General features: G+C 37.1%; 1 protein-coding gene across 2 annotated transcripts; it reads left to right on the forward strand.

Moving 5' to 3' along the window:
* Positions 1 to 3,800: 3,800 nt before the first annotated feature.
* On the forward strand, positions 3,801 to 11,631 carry prrx1b (paired related homeobox 1b). 2 transcript variants are annotated; one of them, XM_084091975.1, is made up of 5 exons: positions 3,801 to 4,489; positions 7,096 to 7,271; positions 8,339 to 8,520; positions 9,268 to 9,329; positions 9,533 to 11,631. In XM_084091975.1, the coding sequence occupies exons 1-5, from the start codon at positions 4,243 to 4,245 to the stop codon at positions 9,586 to 9,588; spliced, it is 723 nt and encodes a 240-aa protein (XP_083948101.1). In that variant the 5' UTR covers positions 3,801 to 4,242; the 3' UTR covers positions 9,589 to 11,631. The 2 variants fall into 2 exon arrangements, with proteins under 2 accessions (XP_083948101.1, XP_083948100.1); XM_084091974.1 differs by lacking the exon at positions 9,268 to 9,329 and having other exon boundaries at positions 3,904 to 4,489; positions 9,533 to 11,093.
* The last annotated feature ends 443 nt before the right edge of the window (positions 11,632 to 12,074 follow it).

The raw sequence follows: 12,074 nt of genomic DNA on the forward strand, positions 1-12,074 counted from the left end.
CCTGTTTGTCTTATTTCACATCGCTGCATATTTGAAATAAACCACTGGCAATCAGTTTACATTTTTGCTTGTCTTTTGAACATTGTTTAGTGGTAATGCATTTGTTATTTGTAAAGAACGTTGAAACTGTTGATTTATTTGCGAATTTTATAAACGAATTTATGTCGTTTATTTGTTTTTCTTCCGCCACACATTTAAAATCTTGATAAAACATTGTCACTTTTACGCCAAGGTCTTAAAAATAGTAATAATACTGTTGTTAATATGTCTAACAGTAATTTATGAAATATGGTCATTCGATCAATTCACCACAATACGAAATATAATATTATGTTGTTTTTTTATTCTGGTTTAACTGTATAAAACAAGGACTGACAAATCCTGGAAGTAAATACAGGAAAAGAGATTTTCGTGAAGCCCATTTGTGAGCGCATTTCTGATTTATGTGCCCTCTGTCCGCCGGGACAGGTTGAAAAGACTAAGTAACTCGAGAAACTCGAGGGAAAAAAGAAAAAAAAGCACACAAGATCAACTTTTACTGAAACTGGAAAGTCAATGTTATCCAGTTTTGATAATGACGATTAGCCTCGCGCAACATAATGAATAATGAAAATCAAAAGGCTACCTAAATGTTATCTTCGTTTTTTAATGTTAATTAAAATCATCTTATATTGTAATCATAAAAACCTTAACATACAAAACCGACCGAAAATCGTTAAGGAAATTAAGTGTAAAATGTTTTTTAAAAATTATTGTAAGCAACGATTAAAATAAGGCACGAACGCTAGTTAGAATCATAACAGAAATCGTAAAACAAAACTAAAGTGCTTACTACGTTAATTTCGTGAAAAAAAATATTTAACAGAACATTTTAACACCGAACATGGTTTATTTAGGCCTAAATATTTTTGCCAGCCTGTATTTGTAAATGGTTGATTTATTACAAAACGGTCTCTTTCAAGTCTTTCTAAAACTGTGCTTTAACTAGTCGACTAAATTCCTCGTGTTAGGAGAGCATTCTGACGTGTTAAACCCGATCACGCGCGGTAGTGCTGTCCATTGACCCCTGGTGCTGATTAGACGACCGCGAGCTCAGTCCGCTTTTATTTCGCTAATTACAATTTAAGTGCTTCCTTCTGTGCTCGCGCTTCATATCCTGCGCGGGAAACACACGCAGACATACACGCGCGCGCTCTGATAGTGCCAGGGGAATTCAAAAGTGCCTGTCGCTCAACTTGCCATCCAAACAGGCCGACTTATGTTGTGGGTTCATTGATAAAGCACATTTTAAGACCATATTTTACTTAAATATATTAGAATTACTCCGTGCTGGTGTAATGATATGGTCAGACGTAAACCAGGCCAAATCAAAACATGCGTGTGAATAATAATTTATCAATATTGATGCGATGGTGCTGCATTTTAGGCCTATAAACCAAACAAAGCCACATTTGCCCTGGATCCCCTGTGTTTAAATTACTTCTTACTTTAATTAGTGTGGTTACAATGAACATAACAAATTGCCTTTTTATTATTATTTTCGTCCAACAAGATCTTGTGTCTGTTTTAATTGTTGTAAATTAGCCACTTTTAAACAAACGGAACAGTTTTCAAGGGTTTTCGATTCTGTGGATACATATAGCCTATATTTTCTGAGACGTGAACTGTGTGCATTGTTCTTGTTCAGGGTTTTATTTCGATAAACAATTAACTCCTTTTGTAATTCATGCGTTAAGCTGGATAGTTGAGTCTGTGTTTATCAGAATGCCATTATGTCAATCCACAGTATAGGCTATGAGTCATGAGTTATGTTTTCAATTACACACATGTACATTATAAAATCTTTTATATCTTAACAGGCAAAGAAATAGGCCTACATTTAGCCAACAAAATACATTTTAGTGATGATTTGTCCGTTGGTGTGTGTGTGTTTTAGGTTCACTCAGAGCGAAATATAATAGCCTTTCATTTCATATTCTGTCCATCTATTTACAGGGTTCCCACGGTCATGGAAAACCTAGAGGAATATCGGCGAGATTGTGATTTACAGGCCTGGAAAGCTCATGGAGATGAATAAAATCTTAAAACGTAAATGGTGAAAATAGAGAATACACTTTTTTCTAGTTTGTTTTATTTCAATCTCAAATGAGCGGATAAATCATGGAACTTGATTAGTCAAAATATATTTTAAATCAATGGAATTTGATTAAAAAGGAAATGATGCAATAAATCTGATCCAAGCGCAAAGGTGTCCAAATTATCTTTTTTGTTTTTCGAAACCATCACGAAACAGAAAAAAAAAAAAACTTTTAAAGTTTGGCTTTTGACAGGCCCTTAACAAATGAAGCCCAATGCCTTTAATCTGAGACGTCTGTGCTTAAACGACGATGGACATGTGGCACAAGGATTTGACATTTGAATAAAAAAACGTTTTGGTTGTGGTTGAAAGGACCGGTTTTACAAACTGTCTTCTATATTGCACGATCACCCCGATAGCAAGATTTTTTTGAGAGAAGTCGCTTGTAGAGGAGCTGGCAGCTGAGGGAATGTAGAGGGAAAACTAATGATGAAAAAGGTCTACTCCATCCCAACAGCGGCTTAATTAAATACATGGAAAGAACGAAAGCAGCACATCTGGTTTCAATCCGTTTTCCTTTGATGGCATCAAGTGTTCTTTTCCCAGATCTGGGGCTGGAAGCTACGGGATGTCTGTGGCAGTGAGGAGCCTATAGAATCTTGCCATTGTAACACATGGACATCTACCTTGTGAAAGGCACCAAATGGCCTGACACGACTCCCGTCCCAGCTGGACATGTGTAGGCCACTGCAGCCAAAGCCTTAAATGAATGTGCATATTCTTATAGTGGGACTACTGTACAAAACGTTGAAAAAAGTTTTCTGAGAAATTAAATACTTTATTTCTGCTGAATAAAGTAGCCTATAAATGTCGACTACCATTACCAATTCTTTAGCCTATTTGAGGACACTGAAAAAAATAATAAATGAAAGTTATCAACATCATCATTAGGCTATTTCTAGCAAATGAAAAAGAGGCTGTGCATGGAAGCGAAAACGCTAAGCGCAATTTTAAAACATGTCTTTCCAGGGGGAAAATACTATTGACAAAGAAAGCAGAACGCGTTTTTTATTTTTTTTATTCCAAGTTCCAACGCTTTTTGTCGATGTTGTTTTTTATGTAAATGTGCGCTAGACAGATGTCTTTGGCCATTGCATTGCGTTCTAAAAACACAGCGCTCAAGTTAAAAGAAGTTAACTTTTATAACCCCATCTCTGCATTGTTTTTTTACCCCATTCCTTTGCCCTGTGTCTTGCGTTTTCAAAGCGTCCTGTGTGAATGGTCCATGTACAAAAGCTTACCTGACAACCTAGTTTTCGTTTGCAAAATTAAAAATGGTGTCACCCCTGCCCTGACTAAAGGTGTAGAAGGCTATAGGCTATTCAACTAAACCATCCCATTATTTGGACGATTGATTTACCTTTCACTTTAAACATTGTTTATGTCAGTTTTGTTGTGCAAAATGATAATAAGTGACAGATATCAGGAATTCAAAGATTGGGGAGGGTTAACCTTCGAAGAAGGAAGCTGTGATGGAGGAGGGAGGGGTGGGTAGCCTACTGCTAAACGTCAAAGACAGCACAAAGTCTTTTGCCACGTAATTACGAGAGCCTTTCAGCTCCATCTTCTCTCCCAGGGGTCTCAATTTTTCATTTACAATCCAGTCCACTGCATGCCAGTGAGCGCGCGTTTGAAGTGCCAGAGCGTGTGGGTGTGAGTGATTAGAGGAGTAGAGGAGAGAGCCAACAGCTCCGGAGTGTCCTGCCTCCTCTCGACGCTTTACGCACATGCATCTGAAAGGCATCAGCATTTCTGGATCGGCGCTCAGTCAACAACTCCGTGGAGCTCGGGGAGTTTTTTTTTCTTCTTCTTATTGAACCAACAGTAGGCTACTTTGCAGAAAGAGATTACATGGGTGAACGGATTCAAATGACATCGTGATCTTTACAATTAAGTTCCAAAAAGTTTTAGACCAGGTTGTAATTTTGCTCTACCTGGATCTGTGGGAACAACTTTCCTATAGGTAGCTAGCTATCATAGTAAGCAAAGGCGGTTTGGAGGCGCTGTTACTTATGAGTTTGTCTTCAAATATATGCGAGGAGGACCTGCTTGCTTAACCTAATACACTTGCCCAGTTTTTTTCTCTCTTGTATCGCATTTGCGTCATGACTTCTAGCTATGCACATGTAATGGACAGACAAGCAACCATATCCAGCAGACTGGAGAGTCCCATTACAGCCAACCTGGAAAACCTGCAAGCCAAAAAGAACTTCTCGGTGAGCCACCTGTTGGATCTAGAGGAGGCTAGAGAAATGGTCGGTTCTCAGGCAGATGAAAGTGTCGGAGAAACGGGCAGAACTATGCTGGAATCTCCGGGTTTAACCAGCGGCAGTGATACAACACAGCAGGAGAGTAAGTGTGTCTGCTCATGTTCCATAAGAAAATCAAGTTTTGTTGTAGATAGGCCTATATCAATACCACTGAACAGAGACAGCACAATATACAATAAACTACAGGATACTTGCATATAGCGTAAAAGATACTGTCAGATTTATTGACTATTTGATTCTGTAAATATGGAGTAGGACCCGCACACAGCCCTTGTCAGACGATTCCTTATTTTAATCACTAAATTGAATTTATGTTGACTTTTAATTCTATTATACTACACAGTTTTTCATTAGCAAATGTGTAGGTAAGGCGAATTTTCTGTCCAGAAATAATACTAGCAGAAAAAAAGGATTCCGCATGAGAAAAGTTTATGGGTCGTAAACGCATTTTGTACATAATTTATGATTGTTGACATTCCAGCCCGTAATGCATTAATGAAAATATGGCCCAGTAAACATTGACATTGACTTTTATAAGATAATTTGCTTTATATAATAATTAGAATATCTGCAACAAATTTCAGTTTTTTTAAAAAAAAATAGTGGAACTGAATAACTGGTAGATCGCGGTTATTATTTAGTTTGCTTGGTCCAAGGAACGATAAAAAGGGCGTTGGAAAAAACCCAGACAAAATCCTAAATCTACTTTCTGGACCTTTTCAGTTCATTTAAACACTATAATTTGTCATCATTATCCTGCATCCGGAGAACATACATATGCGATTATAGTATCAAATAGCAAACTTCCATTACTTAGGCTGTCTATTAATATAAATCGTGTTTTCAGTGTTTTGCTGCATGGCCGAAATGGAAATATTTTTATTTTGGCCTGTTGCTATCTTTCAAACTTAGGCTAATAAGGTTACAAGGGGATTATTATATAAACTTATGTAAAAATTTAGTAGGCTATATGCTATTACGGATAGGCCCTATTTCTTGTTTTTTTACATTAGCCTACATTTTTTATTTATTTTTATTGCAACAATATAAGATAATCGCGTTGGCTTGTAAATTGCCGTTCTTAAAATGCACAATCTTAACACTTTTTTCACAACTGTTTCTGTTGTATTTATCTCTCTATCACGAAATTAAAAATGTAATTAGTGAAAATGAAATGTCGTCATTATTGCATTGTTCGACACATCAGTTTTTCGTTTATTACCCGGCTCTTGTAAAAGCATAAATCCGTTAGTTCTCTTTAACAAATCAACATTACACACACATCATTCACACAACTAGAATTTCAACCTCTGAGAATATACGTTTATTATCATTTACAGGTTAGCACATACATTTATGTTTTTATAAACAACATTTTACTGAAATCAGCTCCCATATGATCAAACTCCTATTGAAATGTATATTAAAACAAATGGCCATATTGTTGTCATCTTATGAGCACTGTTCCAAGATACTGAGAAATTACAAATAGCGACAGGGAAATCAGAATAAAATGCACGAGGTATTTGAACACAATGTATAGTATGTTTTGTTATAATTAATTCACTCATTCATTATTTGTTAGTGTTTTTCCTAAAACCCTTGGATTCATTTTTTAGAATCCCCATAACAAGCCCATGCCAACAACTTGAGTTTTCATTTAAATGTAACAAACAGGAAGTTTAAATAGTAATTAAACTGACCTTTACAATCTAGTGAATCTGAAATTCTAACCAATAAAATGCTGGCATTTGACAATCTTTCCAACAGGCCTAAAGGGACTATACCCCCTGCTATGCCTAGGTCAAATGTCAAATTTCATCTTGTGATCCTTTTGGAAAATTATGATCTGGGAACTACTGTTGTCATGAAGTGCAAAAAAAAACAAAACACTGCAGTTTGTCTGTGCTGTCAGCTGAATGATTATCAAGTCTCATGAGAGTCTAAGTTACTTCTGTGCTTTTGGCTATAAAGTGGGGACACGGATGGGAATAGACTCTTAAAACTTGTTTCTAAATATGCCTATTTGAACATGCTCTTTTTTTTTTTTTACATCTTTTATTATTTAATTCAATTGTAAAAGTACGGCAAGCAAGGGCATTTGTCATTTTCTAAATCTCTCCTTAACTGCACACTGAAGATAAAGCATGAGCAAGGACAAAAACTCAAACTTGTCCAAAAAAAAAAAAAAAAGTTATATTTAAATTAGCCTCTGGTTTATGGTCTCATTAGAAATGTCTAGGCTCATTGCAAAATATTTTTCATTGGGTATTTTGTACAGTGATTTCCATCGGTTTATTAACTCGGATGACTTCACTGGTTGCAGTGTAATTCATTTTATAGTATTAAATGTTATTTTTCAAGCCACTGTAAAACACTATAAAAGTCGTGTAAATAAAAATAAAAGTAAATATAATTTTTTTAATTGGTTTGCACACAAAAATATCAAAGAGTTTTGACTTTTTCTTTCATATCCCTTTAATAATAATCCCAGAAAAAATCAAATTTTGTTTTTAATTTTATAATAATCTTGCTATCATCTGTTATCGAAATCAACAGCATACGAGATAACATAAAAATGTCAATAATAAAATATTACATAGTGAGAACTAAACGCCTGCTGATGGGACATTTGTTTAAAAGCTGCAGCACCTGCGATAACTATATCATATGTGTATGTTTTACCAGATGAGCAGCTAAACTCAGAAGAAAAGAAGAAGCGGAAACAAAGGAGGAATAGAACCACGTTCAACAGCAGCCAGCTGCAGGCGCTGGAGCGAGTGTTTGAGCGGACACACTACCCAGATGCCTTTGTTAGAGAGGACCTGGCGCGCAGGGTCAATCTCACCGAAGCTAGAGTTCAGGTAAACTTCACACCTCACAATCATCGACTGCAGTCCATTAACTGGTTGATTAGAAAATACATGAATTTATAAAAAAAAACTACTGAAGCTTTATGCAAATAAAGCTACTTCAAAAGTAACAAATGTTTAAAAATGAAGCCTTAACCAGTTGCTAATTCAAGGTTACAGCAAGGATGCAGTTACAGATAAACGTGATGGCAACACTGAAGCGTTGTGTTGTTTCTCCACTGTCATCGACCCCATCGCCAGAGTTCGGCATTTAAAAAGCCCCAGCCGATCACTCTGCCTCTCAGCACACATGCTGTAGGCCGCAGCCAGTCTCCACATTCTCCTGTAATGAGACTGTTTTTGTAGAAAGATGGGGATTATTCCCGTTTATAGATCAAGAGAACGAAAGGAAAGAAATAGAACAAACACATCTGCAATTAATGTGTCCCAGAAAGGGAGCAATACAGAAATGCTTTGATAAAAGAGACTTTGAGCTCATTCCTCAGGCGCTGCGTAACCGGACACTGTGCCTCCACCAGGCCTGGTGCTGCAGCCAAGGCTTCGAGATCTGGGCTCCCCGCTCTGCCTTCAACCATGTTTCGCAAGCGCGTTTGCTCATTCTTCAAGCTTCTGATGTGTCCTCTGCAAAAAAGGTGTACATGTGTGCACCAGCAGATCAGGCTGAATTTTAAAAAGCCCAGTCCTACAAAGGCAAAATATAGGCTAGTTACGCCAAGGCTGAGACTGAGAAAAAACGACTTCAAAAGCTTTTTGATTGAATTGATATAAATTTTCACGCTCCATTTTCTGAATCCCATCATAGCTAAGCCAATCATATTTGTATGTCAGTAACAATCTCAAGCAGAACAGTGAATCATCTAATGTCAGAGAACATAGAAAAAAATCGGAAACTTTATAGCTTTGTTCTAACCTTTTTTTTTTTTCGATGTGGGAAATATTATACCAGTTATGTCTCGAGTCTAAGAATCTGCTTTGCTCTGCAATTTGCCTTTCATCACCGTGCGCTAAATATCCGGAGTAACCACTGTACTGTGTCATTTCGGCTTGTGTTCTCATAGGTGTGGTTCCAAAACAGACGGGCAAAGTTTCGGCGTAATGAGCGGGCGATGCTGGCCAGTAAGAACGCTTCACTTCTTAAATCCTACTCGGGAGACGTAACGGCAGTGGAGCAGCCTATCGTCCCCCGTCCCGCACCCCGTCCAAATGACTACCTGTCCTGGGGGAGCGCAGCCCCGTACAGGTAACCCTCTGAATCCTTCTCATCTGAGCGCTTTGGTTTCATTTCATTTCCTCTCTGTATGTGTCTTCTGCTCTCCTGCCGTGACTTCATCTTCTCCAGTTGCCCATGTTTTCTTCATCCAAACGGTTTAAATTCGATTTTTTTGCACAATGTCATTCTTAAGCTCGTCAAAATTTTGGCGGAATCGGTGGGCCGTGTCGGCAAACAAGGAAAAAATGGCAATTCCTTGCTTTTCCCAGCAGTAGTGCGTAGGTAAAATAGTCCAAAGTAGCACAATGATTGGCTAGCGAGTCGTTTTCCGCCTCTCTTTTTGGAAGTGATGGTGGGCCGATCCCCTGAAGATGAAGTGATAATCTGAAAACAAACCATATTAAATCCGCCTGCGACCCTCATGACCTTCGGGCCATAGGATACAAATTGACTTTCAGAGGAAGTAAAGTCCATTGGGCAGGATTTTTTGTGACTCTAGTTACACTATGGTTCTGATTTACAGTAATCTTCATTCTTAAAAGCCGTATAGAGTAACTAACCCTGCCACTCCGGCCAAATACCTTTTTCCCAGCAGCTGAAATATGCAATTCAACCGGGAACCCTTTCTGGCATGGATACGCATTTGACCAGCGACCGTGCCAGTAAAACGAGCTTGCACAATTTCAACGCACACCTGACGCATTACTGTGCACATAAAATGCATACATATTAATACAGTATTTATGAAGAATTGTTAACTATTTATATATTCTTAAGCTGGTACCCAAGGCCGGAGGGAGGGCCAATGCGAGTGCCACAGAAAATGCTGCCCACAGAATGCAAGTACTTTTTTAAATTTCTATTTATGGTTTATCATTTCAACTGAAATCTTAAGCATTATCTTTGGGTTCACATGAAGACAGTCCAAATTTTCCATTTTTATTTATTTATTTTAAATTTGAGGCACATTTCTCATCAATTTCTAGTTGAAATTGTGAATTTAAAATTTAAATTGACTATCGTTCTCATATCTTATTTTCAGCACCATGGCAACCTACCCACCCACTTGTGCCAACACCACTTCCACACAGGGAATGAACATGGCCAACAGCATTGCTAACCTGAGACTGAAGGCCAAAGAGTACAGCCTCAACCAAGTGCCCACTGTCAACTAAGCCTGAAAAGAGGGACGGGATGAGGGGGACAAAGAGAAGCAAGAGACGTTGAGAAGAGAAGAATTCAGAAGAGCTGGATGAGTTTGGCCTCCTGCAGTGTCAGAGCAGAATGGATATGACTTTTCACCCCCTCCTAAACCAATGGAATTGCATTGTAGTCCCTCTCATTTGGCTTTTTTCTTCATCACAGATGAAGGTACGTTTCTGAGAAACTCGATCTCATTTTGTACTGATCCGAAGATTGTAAAGACAACGCAAGGCCTGCTCTTTGGAGAACAAGTCGACGAGCAGGGCTCCGCTAAATCAGTAAGAAGTGGCAGACGGAACGTCTGGATGCTGTAAGCTGTTCTTTGCTTGTTTGTTTTTGGCTGTATTTTGGGTCGATCGGATGGAAAGTAAAGACACTTTCATGGCAAACAATGGAGGACTGTTGTTCACTATTCACCGCTGAATGGTTTAAATTACACCAGAAGTTTAATGCTGAGATTTGGCAAAATAGTGACCCAAAATGTCTCCATGTCTACATCCAGTAGAATAAAGAGACATTTGTGGAGTTTAATCAGTAGACATGAGATGTTTAAAACCATCAGTGCTAACGGAAGCACTGGGGCTGGATTACATCTTTTAATGTCTTGAATATTACACCACTGTTTAAGGTAAATACTGTTCCCCATGGTGACCTATGTATCTGCTCACAGTACACTAACAAAATTATGTTGCAGTTTTTTTTTTGAATCAATCATATTTTTTCTTCTTATATTTGGAAACCATATAGTAATAAAACATTTTCAAGCAATAAATCTTATACTATTGTGTTGAATCCTGCGGTTGAAGAGACATTACCTTTTTGCTGTTTATGCTAAATGCTCACATTTGAGAAACTGTTGCAGGCAACAGTGTAACTACATGACCTTAAAAAAATATATCTGCATGTAATACTTCTTGCTTTATGTTAGTCAAAACACCAACCCTACAAAATAAATAATCCGAAATGAATTTTGTTTCATATTATAGAGTTTGATGGTTGTCGATGTTCTTTAAAATTGGGTCTGGTACTATGTGAGAGGATAATGTGTTTTTGGATTTATCCTACAATATTTTTACCTGTTTGAACTTTTGGCAGGTAAAATCTTTCCGTGGAATGCACTAAGCAACAAATTTGTGCTGTTCAATATAATTTTTGAGCATTGTGCAATACTATGCAATGCCGCTGGAGCTATGTATTACTTTTTGTGCTAATCCTGCCTGAACTCCTGAAATCTCAGGACTTTTTGTTTTAGCAAATGCTGATTTCTCATGTACAGAGAAAGAAAATGTCCCACTTTTTAGAGCATTTCAAATCAAATTGAATTTATATACTGTTTTTTTGTTTTGTTTTTTGCAGCAGTAGCATGTGAAGATTAGACACAATAAACACCCCCAAATGTTTCAATTGATTATTTTCAATTTAATTTCAAGTTAAATCATTTTTTAACAGAAGCTCATTACATTCAGTGTCATGGTGTATTATATTATTTTATTATATATTATAACATCTGTACTGAACGGGTTTCTAGGTGTGTTAAGTACAGATTAGATTCTAGATCTGATATACTTTTAATTTGCTGGGTGAGCAATGTGATGAACTTTTTGAGCTTGAATTTCAGTTTTGTTATTTACTCACGCAGATCATTGCAATGTCTTTAACCCTGAATCTTTTAGACTCAATATTTGTTTGCATGAGTACGTTTGTACGATGTGATCACTTTGGGGAAATTTAGAGCATTTCAGTTTTAAGACCGGCTACCAGTTTTGTCCTGTATAATACGAATAGACAGCCACAAGCATGTTTGTCACACAATATGGTGGAAAGTGAATCCCGGTTGCCCCTTTATTTCTATGGGGAAAACAAAGAAAAATGTCCATTTATGAGAGGTATTTATATAGAATAACAACATGCCCAACATTTTTTATTTTTTTGCACTTCAAATAAAGCAAAACAAATCCAAAACTGTATTTTTTTTAACACCAAACCAACTGAATGAAAGAAAACTGTGTTGATGAATACAAGCAAATCAGTGATGAAAAATAAGAGATGCTTGCAGAATCCCTCAAAACATGCATGTCTGCACCCTGCCCTATTTTGCAGATTTAATTACAACTAAAATAAGTTAATTTAGTCTGATGGGATTTTTTTTTTATAAACCAAGAATGCAATATATTCGAAGTACTTCTATATAATGATCATCATTCATTGTTCTAACAGTTAAAATATAATGTATGTGAGTGTAGCAAAACCTGAAATGGCAAAAAGTGATTGTTATTTACTTATTTATTAATCACCTGATGATATCACATATTGAAACTCGCAAATGCTATTCAATATAGTCAAACCCAGTTTCACAATGAGCAAGACTTTAAGCTGGAAGC

The sequence above is a fragment of the Abramis brama genome, assembly GCF_963993115.1.
Source record: "Abramis brama genome assembly, chromosome: 18".
Classification (NCBI taxonomy): domain Eukaryota; kingdom Metazoa; phylum Chordata; class Actinopteri; order Cypriniformes; family Leuciscidae; genus Abramis; species Abramis brama.

Bases quoted from the DNA above. Each gene is read 5' to 3' on its own strand.
- prrx1b (XM_084091974.1), top strand. From the start codon at position 4,243: ATGACTTCTAGCTATGCACATGTAATGGACAGACAAGCAACCATATCC. The intron at 4,490-7,095 runs GTAAGTGTGTCT...ATGTTTTACCAG, and splicing joins TGATACAACACAGCAGGAGA to ATGAGCAGCTAAACTCAGAA. The intron at 7,272-8,338 runs GTAAACTTCACA...GTGTTCTCATAG, and splicing joins TCACCGAAGCTAGAGTTCAG to GTGTGGTTCCAAAACAGACG.